The 21,482-nt window shown below is 39.1% G+C and overlaps 1 protein-coding gene and 1 long non-coding RNA gene across 12 annotated transcripts in view; both read right to left on the bottom strand.

Moving 5' to 3' along the window:
• Window positions 1-15,013, bottom strand: part of LOC145237694 (adenylate cyclase type 5-like) — a 31,901-nt gene extending 16,888 nt beyond the window's left edge. For 2 of the 6 annotated variants that reach the window (XM_080100655.1, XM_080100656.1), the window contains exons 1-5: window positions 14,765-15,007; window positions 4,918-4,963; window positions 3,057-3,146; window positions 2,073-2,162; window positions 5-308 (exon numbers count right to left, since the gene is read on the bottom strand). In XM_080100655.1, the coding sequence (XP_079956781.1) occupies window positions 5-308; window positions 2,073-2,162; window positions 3,057-3,146; window positions 4,918-4,963; window positions 14,765-14,779 (545 nt within the window). In that variant the 5' untranslated portion in view covers window positions 14,780-15,007. Of the gene's footprint in view, window positions 1-4; window positions 309-2,072; window positions 2,163-3,056; window positions 3,147-4,917; window positions 4,964-7,626; window positions 8,009-14,764 lie in introns of those variants that run through there. The other 4 variants (XM_080100659.1, XM_080100658.1, XM_080100657.1 and 1 more) reach the window with 4 other exon arrangements.
• LOC145239217 (uncharacterized) lies at window positions 8,945-10,524 on the bottom strand. Of its 6 annotated transcripts, XR_013862248.1 has the most exons (7): window positions 10,447-10,523; window positions 10,319-10,364; window positions 10,084-10,218; window positions 9,864-9,975; window positions 9,623-9,684; window positions 9,421-9,543; window positions 8,945-9,305 (listed from the first exon to the last, which is right to left on the bottom strand). It is a non-coding gene; the product is annotated as an uncharacterized LOC145239217 (long non-coding RNA). The 6 variants fall into 6 exon arrangements; XR_013862250.1 differs by lacking the exon at window positions 10,084-10,218 and having other exon boundaries at window positions 10,447-10,524; XR_013862247.1 differs by lacking the exon at window positions 10,447-10,523 and having other exon boundaries at window positions 9,808-9,975; window positions 10,319-10,436.
• Window positions 15,014-21,482: the final 6,469 nt, after the last annotated feature.

Here is a 21,482-nt window from a genome sequence, read left to right as displayed (position 1 = left end):
TTACCACCGACAACATTTCGAAAAACTTCTTGAGTCTTTTTTCGAGCCGGGATCCTCGACGTCGGAGGGATGGGGAATCGGGGAAAACGACTGCGGGACATTGACGTCCGGTTCCCCGTCGTTGTACAACTTTCGTATCGAGAAGTTGCTCTTGCGACTTTGGTTGTACGGGGAGTTTGCAATCGATGAATTGACAGACACAGTTTTTATAGGCGACGCGCTTGTCTTAAATTGGACGCCATTCTTTTCGTGACAGTTAGCTACAGATCCTGATGATGGACAGTTGGATAACTGAATAGGTGACGAAGCTGGAAAAAAACACATACCAGTTTAAACAACACCGGTACAAAAAGTATTCACGTGCGGCAAAATTCTCGTTCAAAAAACATGGCATGAGTGGAAACCACGCTTCAGCTTGATTTAGTTAAAGCTAACTAGTTCCAGATGCGTAGCGGTCATGCGGTCTTTGCTACGGACAGTTCTTTTGCGTGCAGCTCATTCAGGGTTAGTGTCAAATGAACAAAATGTGGGTGGCAGGTCGACCTTAAGTCGCAAACACTCAACACGCTGCATAAATTACTCTATTTGTGGAGCATGACAACATCCATCACCTGACTTAGATGTTTAAAAGCGCAAATTAACGCAAAAACACTGTAAACACCAAGCTGAAATGTATATTTCAACTTGGGGAAAATTAAATCAACTTGATGCCTCTAGTATCTACCAGTGTGTATAAAACTAAACTACAAATTCAAGTTTCGAATACACCCGGTTGATGTGTCGTTGGAGGGAGTATGGGCCATATACGTAAAACAACATGAAACACTACCAACGTCACAGCTCACAGCTGTCAATATATGTTTTTGTCATATTGCCACAATCTGATAAAGTATCAGGTCAGTTAACCTTAAATTTAATTTCAAAAACCAGCTAACTAGGTTACGTAAGGGCGGAAGACAAACCCGTTCCGTTAAATAATCTGATGAAATTACGTGCATTGCAACATGCTGAGGTGACCTGCTTGCGAACTTGGTTAATGTCACTTGGTGTGCGTGTTCTAGCAAAGGAAGTAGGGTTCGGATATGGTTATGAAAACATGTAGGTGCAGACTATGCTTATAAAATCAGTTTTATGCTGATATGAAAGCATGAAAGATCCAAATACTTTTAGTAAACCAAATCTATAAATGAATTTTAAGAATCAATTGTGAAATGTAGCTCTTTAGAACAACTCTGATACTGTTTTGACAAGTGGCAATAAAAATATCGTTTTTACTTATTTCTCCTTAAATGACGAAAATTGGCATTTGTAAGGTTCTAAGTTTTTGTTTTTGGATTTCCCTGCTGGTGCAAATACGTTTGGTACAACAGGTACATTAGGTACCACAGGGAAACATCTGTCACTTGTCATCAACTTGACCTGGCAGGCACACCTGCTTTAAGTGCCACGTGTGGTGATGCTAAGGGATACTAATTTAATGAGATAAGACCACGGAAACTGAATTACATAATCGTTCTTATTAAGCGTGGCTGACGATAGTTCCACAGGTTGTTTTAAAAAAATTACTCACGATATTGGAATGGTGACAGTTACAAGACGCTTTTTTCTAGTTAAACTTGCTACTTTGTTGGGACAAAATTGTACCTAAAGGTTCAATGTACCACCCTAGTTTAAGTAATCTTTTTAATCGACGCCGTTCACAACTAGTTTCGTTAACCAACAAAATAATTACATATACTTTTGATCCAAAACGATAACAAATATTGGAAAAATATTCAAAGCAGTGAGATTGAACCAAATAAAGAGTAAAATGAGAATAAAAACTTGATACAAAGGAAACAAACACCTAAATTGTACAATTTTTAAGTCTAAGTTTAGACAAACAGCTCTTCCGCATTTCTACTGTGACACAGGGACAGGGTAGTTTGCATTAGTAGGCGTTTACAAACCCACAGAAAATGCAATTTTTTTTGCCTTGGTGTGGTCATTCGTTTGTGTTGCCATTGAGTTTTAATGCTAGTTCAGTCAAGAATTTTGTTTTGACCTTTTCTTGTATATTTTGACAAACTTACAGCTGTTTCTTGACTGTCGTTGAATTTTGGGTCGAAACCTTCGGAGGATCCTCTCGCGCAGGGGTGAACCAATGTTCACCGGATTGTTTTCTGCAGGCGACAAAAACATCAGTTATAAAAAGAATACCAAGCAAAGTGGAAAACTGGAGCATAAAAATGTCATTAAATGTCTCAAAATGTGTTTAAGAGCATGGTACTGGCCATACTCTGGGCATTTTTTCTTTGGGTGCCGCAGTAAAACCCTTAAGGATTCAAAACCCTTACAAAATCCATCGGTCTTAGGTGATGCAAGTCAAGAAAGCTTGTATATGTAGTAAATATATTTTAAGGAGGACGTTTTAACAATATTTATTGTTATAATTTACTTAAAAAAATGCATTTCTCTAATCTAATGCATCAAACACAATAAAAAAACCCACAGTAAATGTCTGTTTCTTTTAAGCGTTGGCAATGTGTTTGATACGATAAGTGCCCTCTGTATTACACATCACTGAAAGCCCTATGGGAATTTCATTTCGAACGAGATTGAAAAGAGTAATGTTGTCTGAGACTAAAAGTCGTACGGGGTCACAGGTGACAAGATTGTGAGATTTGGGGTGTTTGCTATAGTGAAGTAACCTTTTCAAGGTACATTAGGTTTGTTTCAAAAGCCGCGTCATGCCAAATCTGCATTGATCCTTGTGTCAAAACCTGCGTTATTCGATCTCGAAGTACATGTATGAGATGAGAAAAGCTTTTGCAAACCTTCAAGGAGAACCTACGTGCCCTTTAAACGCGAAGATTTGTTTTTGACGAGTTTTGGACGCAAGAAAAGATACTAACAAAACCTTTTCAATAAGATTCAATTAACAACGACAGTAGACGACTAAAAGGAAGGGAACCAATCAATCAAGGGTGAGACACATTGATCGGATCGAGAACATTCCACTGCCTTTTAACTAGCTAGTGTTTAAAACAGCCACATAAAGAAATAAAATGACTTGCCTTTGATATATTTGTGGTCGAGTTTGGATGAGCACGGCGCCTCGTTTCCGGACATTTCCGCTCGCCGGACGCGCTCTCCGTGGATGAGGCCTGGGTAAAAACACGACAATAAGGTTAAATCAGGGAAAAAACGCTTTAGTAAACTTTTTCGGCGTAATTAACTCAATTAGAAGACGGTTGATCGGTGAAAAATTGCGAATGCTATCTTCCGCACAAACTATTGCATGAACTTGAATAAATTATTATGCGTGTGACCATGCAAACTCTTATATGCCCAAGAATATCCGCACACGAATAATTTAAAAAAGGTTGATTGCCAAAAACGAAAAATCAAAGTACTGTGTGTAATAATGGTCCCTAATAGTCCCTACTATGACTGAAATGGTCCTATTATATACATTAATCTTGTCGTGTTATTATCAGAAAGGTTAAGGACTTGACATTGATAAACGTAAAGTTTGCATTCAGTCATAGTTTCGATTTTCCATCGACCCATTATGTAAAAGGTCTTCAACAGAGGGTAAAAATACCCTATCTTGGGAGCAAATTTTATCTCTGAAAGTTACGAACGAAACCAAAAAAATAGAGAACAACTGCCTTAGATAAAGTAAAACTAAAATTATAAACCTCCGCGTCTAAGAAGCCGCTGTAAAAGCCTACCATGTTGCGTGCGAAGGCTTTAAACCGAAATTCAGGCCTAGAACGATCTTAAACTGACCACAGCAGGACGCTTTAGGCTTTTCTGCAAAAAGCTATTTCTGGCGGCTTTACATCAATAGCTTGCGGTTTCGATACGACACGGTGCCGAGATTATCGTCACGTGTCCCCGGCAAAATGAGGTAAGATTGACCGCCGGCCTATCGCCACAGCATCGGCGTAATGCATCTTGGACGCGAGATACCGGGCATGATATGGGGCGCGTTGCCATAAGCCATTATCAGGGTCTTTCATCATACGATTCGCGGTCTGTCAAACCGACACGAACCGATGTGATAATGGCAGCGATTCGACGGAATGCAATCAATGGACGTGGGCTGAAATGACTGAACGAGCCTTCACACAATAAGAGCCAATGACAAACAGCGGAGGAAATTGGGTCTTAACTAAAGAAAGCAAGATATTGATTGCTCGGACGAAGACTGGTACAAACGACAGCAAAATCAAAGAAAGATAGCAGGACAATCTACTTGAGCGGGTGTATGTACAGTGAGATCTGTTTTAGACTGTTACAAGGGGCAAAGGCTGAGACGATCTGGTCCATAAAATACGATAGAAAATATGTTAACTTGATTGCCAAGATTATTTCATGCAGTACATATGATATAACTACCCAATATGTATTCGAGGCTGTAATATAGAGAAATAGGGAACAAATGCGTAACTTGGGCCGATAATGATTTTATGGTTATGTATAAACGCGTATTGCTCTTCCAGCAGTCTTTGTTTAAAAAAATACAAACTGCTGGAAGAGAAATACTCGTTTTCACATTATGCCTGGCAGCAACAGCTTTATGGTTATATGTTGTGAAATCATTTGACTTCTATAAAGGCACACCGACGCGGCATCAAAACAATGACACCCCCCTGACTAATGATGGCATCCAAAACGGTTACTCAACCTGTCCGGAAATAAACCATTCCCTTAATCCCCCCTCCAAAATCAACATGAGAGGAAAAAGCAATCAGCCTCAGGTGACAAAACTACAAATACGGATGACGAATTAAACACAACACACACGCGTAAACATCAATCATCGTAAACATCAAAATCACGTGACAAACAATATGACGCACACAATCGGCTGACGACGTGACACACAATAGTGACGTCATACATGCACACCGAGTGGGGGGTAAAAACCTGGATCGGTGGGGCTGAACCTTGCCTCGTCCAATTCCATCACACTCTGCAAACGGGAGCACATGCATAACATTTCTATGGTGGATATACGATTTCTGTGTGGGGTTTGAAATTTGTACGTACACGTACAGTTTTGTGGAAATGTTTTGAGGCCAGCATAGTTTTAACTCTCAACCGAAAAACGGTTCGCATAATCGCAAAGATATTGTAGTTTTTATTTAGGGCAGGTATAAAACACTAAGGGGTGATTGACGTATACTACGATACTACAGAGGATAAAAATTCCTCTCAAGTATGAGGCGTGTAAGGTGATGGACATCGGTGTCTCTCTAACTTAGGCCACAAATACAAAAAAAACTAATTTTCATGTTAAATCTTCCACGTTCCGAATTAACATCGATGCAATATTTAACCTATTTGTCAGTTTTGCTTGATTTGCTCCAAAAAACAAACGTTTCTGAAACAGCCCAGAGGCCATAACAATTGCCTGGGTTACTTTTGTATCGTTTTATGTGTAACAGAATTCGCATGCCGACACAAATGCAAATGGTTGAGCAAATTAGGGGGAGGCGTCAGCATTTCATGTGATAAAATGCAAATCGCACATCTGGATATTGCGGAAGACGGGCTGGTAAGCAGTGCATGTGAATGATTTAAAAATAGCTGTGTAAAATGTTTATCCAGCCAAGAGCTAATGCATTCCCTAGATAGGACTTTCAGAGCATATAACAATGAAAAGTTTAGTCCAAGTTGTAACAAAGTAATGCCACCTCTGTGCAGGTAAAGCGATATCTTTACTGATTACGGGCCGTATAAGCGAATAATTTTCGATAAAAAAATCTGACAATAAAATGAAACCTAATTTATCTGTCCCAGCCATTTATAATTTACACAGTGCCTTCCGGTGAGCACTTGATGTACATGATTTTGTGTTGGAAACCAACTTCATAAAAAAACATCCAAACTGTAGTAAATTCCATCTGAATACCAGGATAGTACATTTCTCTTTTTTTCAAACTTCGATACCTAATTTAAAAAAACAGAAGCATAGAAATGTAACCTACAGTAGGCGTTTTGTTCGAATTCAGTTTAACCTCTGACCGGGCACTGTAGTCGTGCGCTCGGAAACAGTACGACCACTAATTTACTTCAAACGACGCTTGAAACCCGCAATTGTCGAATCGAAAATTGATGCCCTTCCCGGGTACGATTTTGCCAAACCGCCATCTTAATTGCTGGGGATGAATTCTACGAAACTTAAGTTTCATTGACAGTTCGTGGGCCCTTTACACAGGCATGTTCGAATTCTCGTGGTTTTGCAATTGCTCATTTTTTAGGCCAATAAGCCTTGTGCTTCTGTTCGGCACGTAGGCAATTTTTTAAGAGGTGGCAGAGATGAATATTATTTTAAAAGGTAATTGTAAAATTCGGCTTATTTGTTTACCTATACAGGGTTTGTTTAACAAAACACAAACTAGTTTATTCGACTGAATTAAAATTTAGTTGTGTTTATTTTGTCACAAAGTATAAACCAGTTTTGTGAACCATTCAAATGGTGACCTTGCTGTTTACGTAACTGTTCAAGATTGGAAATTTAATAACAAAGTGACTATACAAATTTGACTTTAAACCACCAACGGGTTAGTTACAAACTGAGCTAACCAGGACGACATAGTATTAAAACGATGCTAAAAACTTCCTTGTGAGTCATATTTAGGATTTCCGAGTTTCGACTCGAACCACATAAGTTGACGTAACCTCTGAAACTATTTATATGTTTGGAAACAATGTGGCCATTTCTAAAGACCACGTCATAAACCTTGTTTGCGTACAAACAAAGGGAATATAATCGCCGGAAGTGGGGGTTCTACGCAACGATTTCGCAGATTTCAACGAACTATAAAACTTTAACCGGTGACACCTGATTACATCCCACCAAAAGCTATGTACGAGGGATCAATACGAATCTTGTTAAGGTTGAAGTTAATCACTTGGTTAAAAATAGAGTAGGGAATTGCCCGTTCAGTTCAGCTGCCTGGACGTTATACGATTTGTGCTCGTAAATGAAAAAGTTTGAATGGCATTTTTTAAGTCAAAATCAAAGTTTGTTCACGCAGGTGGTCCAAACCGATCGGCCATTTTTACTAATATGTTGTTTTACATTGTTACAAGTTTTGTTTGGTTTTATTTGGTCGTGCTAAAAGACCTAAGATAAAAGTTCCTAACTAATCATGTATGGCTAACCGTTTTGAAATCGTGCCAAATTACTGCCCCAAAATTACAAAAAATCATAATCGCACACCTTTTGATTTCTCCTCTTTCGCTGTTAACTGTTTCCCGGAAGAGTAAAATCGTGTTCGCCACGAAAAATTTTAACGTCTGTCACGGTTGATGTTGGCAATTTGCTGCCGTAGTGTAACGCCCAAGTATCTAATTTAGCGTTGTATGCAAATTTTGCCCACTTTAGGCTTGCTGTCTCAGACCAATGTTGCAAGGCGCAAACGCTTTGAATGGTCTAATTGCAACAAAAAATAACAAACTTTTTTCACGTTTCCTATTTGCCGGACAAAAACTAAACTCTGAACTTGCAAAAAATGTCGTTAGGGTTTTGTTTGTGCGTGTTTGGTTGGAATAATCGTTAAAAAACTGTCTAAAATTAGAATTTCTGAAAAACAACACTATAGTAAATAGTCAGAAAAGCAAGCATACCCTGAAGCCGGTATCAGTACTCAAACCCAGTTGTTTGATATTCCGAAAAATCAATCCGTAATCAGGTCAAACGTGGCCTCGGAGCCATATGCTTCCTCAGTCTTTCACAATTTTCTTGTAGATATGATTTTTCACAGAGAAATGGCAAAAAATGGTGACTGCTGGTCAAAGAAGGGACGGAGATGCTTTGCAGTTTGTAAGCATGCCGGTGATATTCTTGCAGGACAAGGGTCTTTGTTCGGCTCAGTGTAATCCCCTTAGAGCGGGCAGGCCGCTATTAGAGCTTGGTGCTATTTAACAGTCCACTTGAGAAGCGAGCGGCTAGCTTGCAATTAGTCCTAGCTTCGGCACGAGCCCGCCGGCAATAACACTATAGGCTGCGCGACAGAAACAAGTGTTTGTCATTGCGACACAACTTCAAATGAGCTATTTTTGAACATTTCAACATGGCTGTAAATCAATTTGATATCGCTGCTTGCTGCCACTATAGAAAGCTTCTGCTTTTAAATTTGCATAACTCAGCGAGTTTTGATTTGCTGCTGTACGGCGTTGAAAATCACAACAAAACGACGTAATGTATACATCAGTGCGTAGGTATTTCGTCTAACCGCGAACGCTAACTGGTGTATTAACGCAATGGTGGGATTCAGCCGGTTCGCACCGGTTCTATAGAACCGTCTCACGATTTTTTGTGAGATCAGCGAACCGGTTAGCATTTCTGGTTACTGTCAATAGACCTTTTGTAACAGAACCGGCTGAAAATGTGACTTTTGTGATATAACCGGCTGACAAAAAAATGAATCCCACAACTGTATTAACGGTATAATTAATAATATCTGCAAATTTAGTCCGTGGGCATTCCCCAAAGTTCAAAGGTCGCGTTGGCAGAATCTAAAAAATACACCTTCCAGTGTCTTTTCATTCATTTGTAGATGCTGCAACTGCTCTCGACAGCTGGCGCAAACAAATCTGGCCTCTTTAAGCCGTCGGTCGGCACCTGTTTATCTACACTGTCACAAATTCGCGACCGGATTGTTGTCCATTCTCAAATTCGGTCGTTTCATGACCTGAACCTCGTGTTTTCACTAGAAAAGCCGGTGTGTTGTAACAACACGCCAATTTTGAAGCCGTATACAACACGCGACACACCAAGCCGTGTTGTCAGGTGGTGTGTTGTTTGGAGGTGTGTTGTTCAACGACACGCCTGCCGTGTTGTTTGAAGCTGCAGTTTTGCGACACACCTGGTGTGTTGTTTGAACACACTCATACAACACGCGTGTTGCGTGTTGTTTAGAGCTATAAAGCATGACACACCAAATACCGTTTTGTATTTTATTGTAAACAGTACCGTATACCAACGAAATAGCGCATTTATCGAAGAAACAGAACATAACGTTTAACAGAACAAACGAAACAAAGTTATGGCATGAATGTAACGGTGGGGGAAAAACACAGGTAAAAAATACACACAAAACAAAAGTTCAACTGCATGTCAGATGCTATATAATTGTAATGTACTCAACAAGGCATATGTCATATGCATAGTCATGGCATGTTCAATATCACTACAATAAAAATAACAAGTATTACAATAAAAAATCGAAACCAAAAGAAAACCTGTTCATTTCATTTTTATTGACAACAACACTTGGATAACCAGGCGATGTTGCAAACTGGTCCTGTAAAGTAAATAACCAGTTATTAAACAATTACTGCCAGTTAATGTGATTGTAATAGTTAAGGTTACATGAAATCAAAGTTTGTTGGAGTTACTAATGTATCTAATCAAAATACCTGTGTTTCAAAGATGACAACATTTCTTTTTTGTAGCAATTTCCTTTCACAAACAAGCAGCAGCATATGATTATCCAAAGGTTCCCCTATGGCACTTTTGAGAACATGAGTTACGTTTACCATCTGCAAAACAGTAAACACCATATATATTCAAAATATGCTGGAGAAAGAGGCCGATTACTTAAAAGGCAATTAAACTCACACCAAACGTCCCTTAAGATTTCTGGTAGCAAGTGATATTAAGTGTCCCTTAATGTTGATTGTCTAAAAACAAGTAATGTATATAAAGCAATGTATAATGTATAAGTAATGTATCCATCAACAAGAACACTATGATAATATGCTATTGCATAATGAAAAAAGATGTATTTTCTCAAATGTAACTACCTCATACATGTTTACTTGTTTGCAACTCAGCCATAAAGATTTGGTTTAATGCCTACCACATGCTGCCTTTGTAACAGAATTAATTCCATCAAAGAATTCCCTTGGTTGTTCAATAATCCATGTTATGCACAGTAAGGCCAGATGCATCATTAGGTTTTGTACAGGACTCTGCAACAAATTATACACTTGAAATACGTAATCATTAAGCAGAAAGTTCTGTTATAAAGGAATTGATATTGTGGAAAGTTAAATTCTTTACCACTTTCAAGCACTTACCAACAGAACTGTAATAATTTGGCAAAAAATGCAAATAGAGGTCACTTGAATGCATGTTTTGTATGTGTTCTACTTGATAGAGATACCAAGTTGTTAAGAAAACCACTTCACTCAGTCATTTGGTAACAGGCTAGCCTAATACAAAAAAACAAGCCATTACAACATGCACAAACATATGTTTTATACATGCACAAATTACAAATGTATGTAAAATTGTAAATATACCAATACCAACCTTTCATGAGATTTGCACCACCATCCTGTTCACATTGTCCAAAAGTCTTGAATACATTAAAACTTGTCAATTAATACTCAATTAACTCCTATTACCCTTGATATTGAGTCTCTTAACAATTTACTTACTTTAAGTCAATCAAGTAAAAAAAGAACTTTGCAGCCGTTTCGTGCGTTCCCGCCGTTACGGTTGAGTGATTTCAATTACAAAAGGAAAGAAGGAAAGCAACAAAACAACACGGCGGGGTGTTGTTCTGTGTTTCTGGACTTGAAACGGATAATCTTGACCTTGAATCGACACACCTGGCGTGTTGTTCGTCCCGTGCGGCGTGTCGTTAAGCGAATACACATCGATTATCGCGGTAACAACACACCTGTCGTGTTCTTAGAACACACCGTTAGTGTGGTTGAAACACACCGGCGTGTTGAAACAACACACTGGTTTTTGTAGTGTTGGCAACATTAGACGGGTCAATGCGTAATAGTCGCGGTGCAGGCTCATTAGCAAACTGCAACATACAGACAAGCTGCTTGGTGGGATTAAATGATCGCTTATCCCGTTGTTGTTAAACATACCGCGTCATACTGAGGTATTACGACATTCTTTCGGGTACGCGCTTTTGTTGTTATGCTGCGATTGGCAGTGGAAACAAACGTTCATGTGGTAAACCGAAATCGCTAAACTGTTTTCACTTTGCTCAATTGATAAATATTGACTGTTGTGGCTGATTTTTTTTTGATAAAGCAATTGCTCATAACTCGCACTATAAATAGCCTGGCGTTGTTATTTTCTGTGAAGGCTATTTGATGATATAAGACTGTGCCATTTGCATTGTAATTTGACGCTTCCTGCCATTGACACTGACGTGCAGGTTTGATTAATCGCTCCCCTCAAAAGCAGGTAGGCTAACATCTATCTGTCACCAAACGAAACACAATAGATCTAAATCCAATGTTTCTGACCATAAGCAAAGATAAATTCATGTCTAAATGACATTTTAATTTTTGTTTTTACCACGATTTTAGATTAAGTTTTGCCTGCAACTTAATAGTTTCATCAGGTGCAATATGATATGATATCTATTATACTATGATTTAATAACACCCTTGCTGGCTGGAGCACATGCAACATGGCTATAATTGCAAAGTAACAGTGACTTCGGGGCAAAATTGAGGGAACCCGCTAAAATTACTTGCCACAAAATCTGGTACGGTTTCGCGCGAATATATATATACACATCAACTTATGTTTCCCCACTCTTGCATGCGACTTTACGTTTAAAACCAGACTTAAACTTACACAGATGAAACAAACTGATTAACCGTCACTGTCAACTGAACGTGAGCCAAACCCTGATGTTTCTGATTCTAAATGGGCCAAAGTAGTGGACCCGCAAATACCGCGATAGGCTTCCATCCAAAGGCTACTGTTATGCAGCGCAGTAAATTCTGCCGTTCGATCGGCGCTAAGCATCTGATCTCTGCTCTCGTGACAGGGATCTATCGACTGATGCAGATAATTAGTCACCGTTTGACAGTGCTGACACATCGGCGTTGCGCGAGTTGCGACAGGACTGCTGATTGCACAGGCGATAATCGACAAACATACCTCTTGCGTGCAAAAGATTCTACGTAATAACCAACTTTCATGTTCTTCTGAGCTAAAACGGTCAGCTCCCAGGCTTTTGCCTATTTTTGATTTATTAAGAACTGATCTAACGCCTGAAACTGAGCAACACAGCAAACGTCTCTGTCTGATCTGTTTATTTGTCGCCGGCTTATCTGGTCCTATATTTGGACGTTTCCCCGCTATGTTTGGCAGCCGCGCAGTCAAGTTGGTCTCGCACTCAGTCAGCAGTCAGAAATGTCTGTCGACGCCCAGAGGAGTAATTTCACTCTGGCCGAAGTTTTTGCTCACAATGTTTTATCACGACGAGATGGACAATTTTGACAGAGGGAAGCTGTAGCATTTATAGCACCGGTTAAGTCAAACAAATATAGGTTTGTTGACCAATACGTGACCACAAAGCGGCACCCACGCTAATAAATGAGCACTGGATTGGGTTAGGCAAAAATATATATTTAACATGACGAGAATAGTTTACCCAACCTTAAATTGTTTGCCTTACCAGTCGGTAGTTGCTACAGGAAAGAACATATCTAGCTGCCCTTTGAAAAATATGCTAACAATGACAACGTTTTAAGCTGCTATAAACTAAATCAATATAAATGTACAGACTCTCATACTGACAAACGCACACGGGACTCTAATTATCTTCTATGTTATCTCCATGGCAACGTTTGGAAACGGCCCAAAACCCTAATGCTTGGATGATAAAGCAAAACATGCTAATATCACTGCAGCATATTTTCCATCTACATTTCCCTCAACGTTGTGATCGCATCGCAATGGTGGACTGGCAGCTGAAACATGTCTGATTTCGTTTAACATTTTCGGGAGCATCGTATTGGAAACGGCGGCCCAAAAATCGACCGCGCGCGCCACGGTTGTTCATTGCGGGACGAAAAATGCCAACCATCGATTTTCAAGCAACAGTGCTAGCCTGTCCAATTTGTCACCCTATACCAGCTATGTAGGACGCGTATTAACGCTTACAAGGTGCATTCGCCTCGTCCTTGACAGATCACACGGCTTTGCATCAGTCCAATTACCCGTACAGTATCGCCCGGGCCAGAGAGTGAACCGAACGACGGATCGTTTGTTCATCGTTTTCCCAATGCGCAACTCGACTCTTTCCAGCTCCGCTATCGATTTCTGTGGAGAAAGATTAGCGTTGGGTCTCCACCTTCTGTTAATCCTCGCTACGGCTCGCCAATCACTAACTGCGTGGCTCGACGATAGGACGAACAAACCGGCAGGAAGCTCACACTTTCCTTGCTCGGTTTTTAAGCGCCACGAGCGAGTAATTGCCATCGCCGAGCCTCTAATTTGGTGTCGGAGCCGGTGTTTCGAGGCTGAGGTCCAGCAATCAGACTGGCCGCTCCCCTTTGGGAAAAATATCTAATCAGCGTCGGCGGCCATGATTTGAAAGTGCTGCATCATCGTCCAAGAAACAAACGGAGCTGCCTTGTTGGCTAAGAGCCATCGGCACACCATACCGTGAAAAGAGTAACAATTTGTCACCTAATAACCTTTAGCTTCGATCCAAGGCATACGGGTAGTTTCTTCAAAGAGATGGAAACTGTTTTCGTTAACTTTAAGTATTGATGTGTAAAAATGTTCCACAATATCGTTTTATAATCGTTAAAGATCCAGATGATTCAAAGTCAATGTGACAGCAAAAATATGTTGTATCAGTAATGTAAAGGTTAACATATGTACCAGTACATGTACAAGATGTAGTGGCGGTCAGGTACGCTTACCAAACAGCGCCTAAATTAAATAATTAACGTGTACGTTGTACTATTAGTTTTAGCTTCAAAATATTCGTACCGTCAGCTCACAATACTGAAACCTAACCTTTCTCGGTTTATCGGTAACGTTATTTTACACATGACCACCGAAATACCTTTTTGAATAATTTAGCATTTGCCTTGCTAAATAAGATTGTGTGGAATAAACTAGAAGGGGCTCGTATTGGAGTTATCAGCTCAAATTATCGTTTTCTGTAGCCTTCGATGAAACTTTTAAAATCCGGTTTTGCTAAACACCGCTCAAAATTTGTTTGTTGATGTAAGGTTTGGCCTGGCCCTCAAAGTCCTACATACAGTTTAGTCCAAAAAGTCATACATACAAGTTTAACTGTGTCTGACCGTTTTGGACACAGTTTACGATCTCGCAAGGTCCAGGTGGGTGTTGCGCGATATGCTACGCACATGCAAAAACTAATTGAAACGACCTGCTATTGTTTTCTAAATGAGTGTATATTCTGTCGACTATGCCTTCAGTGGTTGATTCAAATTGATGATCGAAGGAAATGTGGCGAAACATGACGATGTTCTGGGTCGTGTTACCCCGGGTGCAGCTGCATGCCAGAACCATTCGGTGGATTGACATGCAAAGGTCTAAATTAAGTGGGACCAAGCAGTGTGAAATACATGGCGTTGTTGTAAATTGCAAAATTAAGGATATTTGGAAAACTAAACATTGTTAAACCTAATCATAATTAAACCTAATGATCTCCAAACATATATGTGATAAGGTCCAGGAACATACTAATATGCAGTTAAATAAAATCAACCAGTGAGTATTCGGGTTTACGAAGGTGTTTGAACTGTGTGTTTTTTGAATTTTTGGTTTTGTTTCAAATGCTGTTTTTTGTTTCAGGCTAAAACACTTCACAAAAATGCAGAACCAAACAACGTTGGCTGCACCATCGCTAAACCGCACGTAAAAACCAGCAAGGCATTCAAAAACACGCAATTGAATACAACATTATCCGGAACGATTCAATTGCAAACACATAAAAATTGCACCAAAACTCACATGCTGTTTCTTCATGACGATTGTCGTTTGTTGGCTCAGGCTTCATTTCCCGGGCAAAGTCAGATAAAGGTGAACCGCTATTCCGCTGGTTGCTAGGGCAACGATTCGACCGACTTGATGGCTGCGCAGTAGACTCAGTGCGCACACACGTGACACGTAGACAGATTGCCACACGACAACATTTGCAGGCCGAGAGTTTTTACTGTTTACAGTTTAGTTAGTCAAATAGAGAAGCCTACAGCTTTAACTGAAACAAAAAAGCAACAGTTAGAAAAAATTCGGAAGGCAATAGCAAAGTAAACTTTCGAATAAACAATAATCATTTTGTTTTATAGACCTTTAGGAGTTGTATTTTGTATTCCTCAGAAAGAAATACAAAACAAAGAAATTTGTAGGCTTTTTACTGTTATGTAACTTGTTAAAGCCCGTTAAACGCCCTAGTTTTTTAATGCAATTTTCCAACGCTCCTTCCTGACAAGTCAGCGCTATACCCATATGATACCCTACAGCAGTGGTCGGCAACCGCCGGTCCGCGGCCCGGTACCGGTCCGCGAGGAGTTTGTTACCGGGCCGTCTAATTTTTCATGTTAATTGCTATAAAACATTTTGCCCATGTATCCCGGGCATGATAAACTAATTTAAGCGTTTTTAGCTATATATTTGTAGTTTTTTGAAGACCGGTCCGCAGTGCAAAAAAGGTTGCCGACCCCTGCCCTACCGTACCTTATAAACAACACAACTTTACTAACCAAACTTGGTTCAAACTACACCAGCTCGCAAGCGAAGAATATTAAAAATTAAACAGCCTTAAATAGCAGCACACTCTACAAACCTCCTCCCAGGCTGGCCCAGTCTTGTAAGACCGCCAAACATTGAAAAACACAGAATACCGTGGCTGTAAAACTTTTTTTAAGATTTTATGGCTCTCGGTTTCATAATGCCATCTGGATTTCGTAAGGCTAAATATCTCAAAATTCTAAAAACCTTTGCGCATAGCACGTAATAAATACTAAATCACAGAGAGAAATATAGCATAAAATAAATCAGAGCGAATATACTAGGGGTAATGTCTCATGTCAACAAATTATTATCAGTGCTTATGAGAGAAAATTGACTATACAGGGAATGTAGTGACAAGACAAGGTCCTAATGCAAATTGCATGTAATTCCAGGAAATTACACGACATCGTGATACTTGGTGATAAGGGTCGTTGCTGAAGGGAAGGTAGTCACTTTCAATTTAAGCACCCTAGAGCAAAACATGTAAATTGGGGTTGTAAACTACTGACGGTGTATGGACCGTTGGACTTGTTGACTCACTGGTTAACATTGTTTGTGGCAGCCTAAGTAATTTGGTGAAACTTTGCTCTTTAGAGCTCGTTTGTTTGTTGTGTCCTTTTTAAAGTTCCCAAATAAAATTCCTCCCTTAACAGTTCAAAACATTGTCATTCATCCCTGATACACTACATAGTAGATGTTAAACCATACAAGGGACATTTAAAGTTGGGTCTTTAATCAACTTCACAGGTCATATTCCCAGAGCTAAAGTGTCTATTTACAAATCACATGTAACAATTAAAGCAAATCCGTCCCTCCAGTTTTAAAATGACTATCCTAGAGGAATTCCTCAAAACATACTCATTACTCGTTACGGTAATAAAATGTAAAAAAAAAACTTTCGACTAGACTGTTCATTAAAATTGTAACTGACGAAATCAACTATTACGTTGACCTCAAAGCCTCTAGATTACAACTGTTAAGGTATAGCACGGCAAAATCGCACCTATTCTGCCTGAGAAGCCATCTCGATTGGTGTAAAACGACATGAGGACGGATATATTGAATCGTTTGCACTCACCTCAACTGATCACAACAAGGTTATAGGGTTATAAGTTATCACTCTTGATAGTGTGTGAGCGATTTTATCAGAGGTGTACTTAACTTGCTTATGACAATAACAATTTTTTAACGTTTTTTAGGTTTACTGAAAAGTATATCCAAGATATCTTAGCTTAACAAGTCAGTTTACAAAATAATGTGAAACAGATACCTTGTTCTGACGGAAACACATATTGGCAAACGTCCAAACAACGTCTTCAAAATAAACCATTTTTTCTGTAAAAATTTTGATTAGGATCACTGCAATCGCAAAACGACGTCGAAAAACAAATACAATAAATTTTGTTACAAACGAGCAAATTTACGTGGTAACTTTTAACTTGTAAGCTCAACTTGCAAAAAAACGGTACCAGATAAAATATGGAACAAATACACCAAATGCAATTATCGCGATTCAGTATCGACCTTGTTTACAGCTAAACAGGAGGATCGTTCACCAGACGCCACCGTGCACGGAGGTTAAAGCAGGTCCGTAAAGCGACTGCAAATTACACTGCATCGAGCAAAACGAGCGTATGGCCAGGGATTGAGAGGCATGAATTATTAATGTGGGCTCCCTTCAGTCGACGGGGATAAGAAACGACAACGAACAGGGTACGACCGGTGTTATGAAATGCTACCCACCAACAAGATTAAACAAGATTCTCCCCTTCAGGATCAGGAAATGTGGCCTACCGAAAACCGCAACAACTGTCTGCAGTTGCTACATAAAATGTACCAAGCCCCCTTAGGAATTTAAATGAAGGAAATTTAATCAGTCTTAAACTGGTGCATATCTGTGGTATAAAGGTCGGTTAAGAAGCATACACAGTTATTGCTAATACCTAAACCCAAAATGCGCCGAACTGCCCGCATAACATATCTCTAAGGCTAAAACATTTTTCTGCCTGGCAACTTAAAATAAAAAATGCTTTAAAGCGTTGGAAAAATAATACGTCAAAAAGTCGTTTCGTGGATCACAAGCAGAATTTTTGGTGCAATAATGCGCCACAGCGACACCTCGCGGGTTATGGTTATCTGCCTTTGCCAATCGTTGCAAAAATCTTCAAAGTTACTTGAAACACGGGTGCATTTAGTTGTCAGTCACTAAGACGGACAGCTGAAAACTACGTTCAAGCTTCCTAGCGTTCAACCTTACCACTTTACACACGTTGTGTCAGCGGGTCTAATGTTTGATCATCTCGGAAGTCGAGTGGCAGAGCGGCAAAGCAAATACCAGCGGGATGATGTGGTCACACCGTTGCTGGGTACAACGACAAACATACAGCCCGCTATCGCAACAAAGCGGCTGCAAGACAAAGCAAGTTCTTGTATCGTTTCTTGACACATGATACTAACCACAGCAAAAAGCAAGGTAAGTAAAAACATGTCAGAATTGCACTTTTTTGTTAAATCTTCATGTTGCGAAAAACACGCCAAGTGCTGAAACGTGTTAATTCCACACAAGAGAGGGGGCAAAAAATCGACCTTTTCACTCTACAGGTTTTCGATTTGACTATGTTGTGAATATTGTTGAGCAAAATATAATAAATCTAACTTAAATGTACTTGAGTGGAAACTAGACGGATAAGAAAACAGTATTTGTCATCGGACCGGTAATAAAACCCAAAGGATGGGGGTTTTAACCATGGGCATTGTACCTGTTGAACATCGATTTTCCGAGAACCTTTGAACCTTTGGAAAACAATTAAAACGTATGTGTTACGAGCACCCACAATATGCAAATTTTACATCACTTGTAAGCTATTAATCTATCACTAAGCGGATAACTACAAGATCAACGTAAAGCTCTTGTCATCGTGATACACGTTTCTGCAAATACACATGGCAGCTGGGTTTCAAAGCTCATGATAAAAAAATAGCTTAGAAATTACACATACACAGACTATGAATCCAAAATATGTCAAACTCCCTATATGTATCAGATACAATGTCCCAGGAAATACACGATTAGACAATAACAATGTTTAAGTATCTTTTGGCAAGCACAATAAACCAAAATCAACAAACTACTTTGTCAAGCAGGTGGATTTAAATAGCCTTGTTGACAAAAGCTACAGGGTTAAATACAGCTGAACTGTCAGCCAAGGGCGGAAGAGTTTACCGAACAAGACAAGTTGTTTAGACAGGACTCCTCGGCCTATAGAAATATAACACGGCATACATTACGCAGCAACATTGTTGCCCAAGGGGTACATTGCCTAAAATGTACTGCATAGATACTGTTTAAACTTTTACAACGGTCACACTTATCTGACAAAAATATAAACAACGCATTTGGCAATGCATAGTTCAGAGGTTAAACGAAATACCTTGTTTCATTTCTAAAATGACATGCAAAGCAACTAGACCTAAAAATATAACATATCTAACACGTTTCAAAATGCTTAGGGTTTCACACAGGGACAAACCTTACACAGTTCATTCCAACATCGCAAAGTTAAAGAAATTCCAACGATATCGATACCGCCAGCTACACAGCAGATCACAACAAATTTCTTCTTACAGCAAAACTACGCGATAATTGACAAATGAACTATTGTACACATCGAATTTCTTTTTGTGCATTTTCCAATAAAGAAAGAGCAAAGTTTTTCACTTTTCTGAAATTGGACTTTTTCTGAAATTTTTGCAATCATGTTTGCTAAACACAAGACATAACAGTATCTAAGTATGCTCTCGAACACCAGAGCAGCACAGCAATATATCCCAGCAACAGCGTTTTCACACTATTCCACTGGTACGGCTAGGGCGTACTGGATAAGATTTACTACCACTTGGCTTCTACTGGCCTTAAACGAAGGTCATAAATTCTGAGGCCAAGGAACCTATGTTTGCTTCGCACATCCCAAAATTTCCGAAGGCCACGAAGCGGCAATCGAAAGGCAGTTAGTTTTCTCCGCAGGTTAGAACATGATTGGACAAAAACTGGAAGCAGCTACAAAGTTGTCTAATTTACGACTATGTACACTTTAAAGTGTTAAAGTGAATAAATAGTGGCAATGTTTTGCATGATTAAAAACTGCCCCAAGGAAACTTAAATACAGCTGATACTTTTCTCGTTTACACAATTGCTGCTGTTTTTTTATCGTACAGCAACAATCGTACAGCGATTCTATAAATATTTCACTTGACATTATAAATATTTGGTCTTTTTTAATGGGATTTACCGCTGTTTGTTTGAAGTAAATAACGATTTGGTTTAGGTAACAGAAAATTTCATGTTATAAATTTAGGTGACATAACGATACAAATGAAATTACACACAGATAATTATCAATAATAAAGAGACAAACATTTAAACACTTCACGAACAGGATTATCCCTTTATAACAACACGGCCTGGTACAGCGCACAAAGCTGTTTCCATATTTTAAAACAGAAAATCTTCACTTCAACACGCAAATAAGGACCAAAATGAATGTAATCAGGTCGCACTAATCATGAGCACTGTCAACTAAAATCTTATCATAAGCCAAACTCACCACACACTCTACAAACAACTGGACGTTGCCAGTTAAGCTATGCTGAATAGCTAACCAAGTAACACGTATTTTAACGCAAATTTGCAACCTCTTATTGCAGCAAAATATGTCAACTCACCAAGGTTTACGCCACATAACTGTTTGTGCTTGGGTAGTTATCTCCTCTTTAAACAGAAGTGTTACACAACCATACAGCTAACCTTCTTTAGCAAAATGCCTAGCACACTGTATCTATAGCTTTTTCCCCATGGCTAGAGACCACTAGACCACTAGCTGGTTCACATGATACGGTCACAACAAAAGTCTTTGTTTCACTATAATTTAATACATGCATCCAATTGTTAAAAGTTATTCTTTTATATTGTTACGACAACCGATGTCACAATAACTGCACAAAACACGTCGCTCCGCAGCACGTAAGATAAATTTAATATGACAGCAAATGCTCAGCCGTTTGCATTCACTGTATCACATGTAATATGAGAAGGAAGCGACCCAAGCGATTGGGTGGTCAGCTAATTACGATAAACCAGGCAGTGTTGGTCATTTGTTTGTCACAATATAACCTGGTTCATACAAAAAAAAAAAAAAGTTTGGAACAAGTATTTTTGGGAGCAGAGCTAACAATTACCAGCAATTTTCAAACACTTACTTGTTTTAGTGTATCTTCCCAAAAGTTTACTCTTACACAAAGTAAAAGAAAAACCTAAAACACATGTAGTAAGCATACCAATAACCTAAATCCTCTGCTTACTACAACCTTACCAATTCCGAAATAAAACGTCTTTCAACAATAGCTTTTATAGGCTAGCCCTTGGATAACTTGCCATAACCTTTTCCCTTACCTTGTGGACCGGTTCGTCTTAATGTTGAACCAATATTTGAACTGTCATATTTTTCTAAATCTTTGCTCACGTTATTGGACTTCGAAAGTTTGCGAACTAACAATAGCGTAGTGTGGATTTTTTATACTTAAGTATAGGGTTACGAGAAAACATATTGGGCTTGTGCCTGTCGATTCCACTTCTAATCTAACATGGGAAATAAAAAACAATTTATCCTTTCGAGAATTTTTTTTAACGGATAAACTTTTAGAAAACGCCAAACTTCCAGATTACGTCTTCAGTTTTTCTAACTAGTTTTATTTATACATACAAACATTGACAAGATACCACTATTCGAATAAGGGTTAAAAATGTTCCCCACTAAAACATTCTTTTCCTGTAACTTCGGAATGATTACATAGCTGGGTAATACATTGTTACCTAATCTCATTTCCTATGTACAGTTAAGAAAAAAAATCATTTACAAGATGAAAAGCAATGAAGCACGAA

This window comes from Phallusia mammillata, chromosome 7, assembly GCF_965637545.1.
Source record: "Phallusia mammillata chromosome 7, kaPhaMamm4.hap1.1, whole genome shotgun sequence".
Classification (NCBI taxonomy): Eukaryota; Metazoa; Chordata; class Ascidiacea; order Phlebobranchia; family Ascidiidae; genus Phallusia; species Phallusia mammillata.
This window is presented reverse-complemented; position numbering and strand designations above follow the sequence as displayed.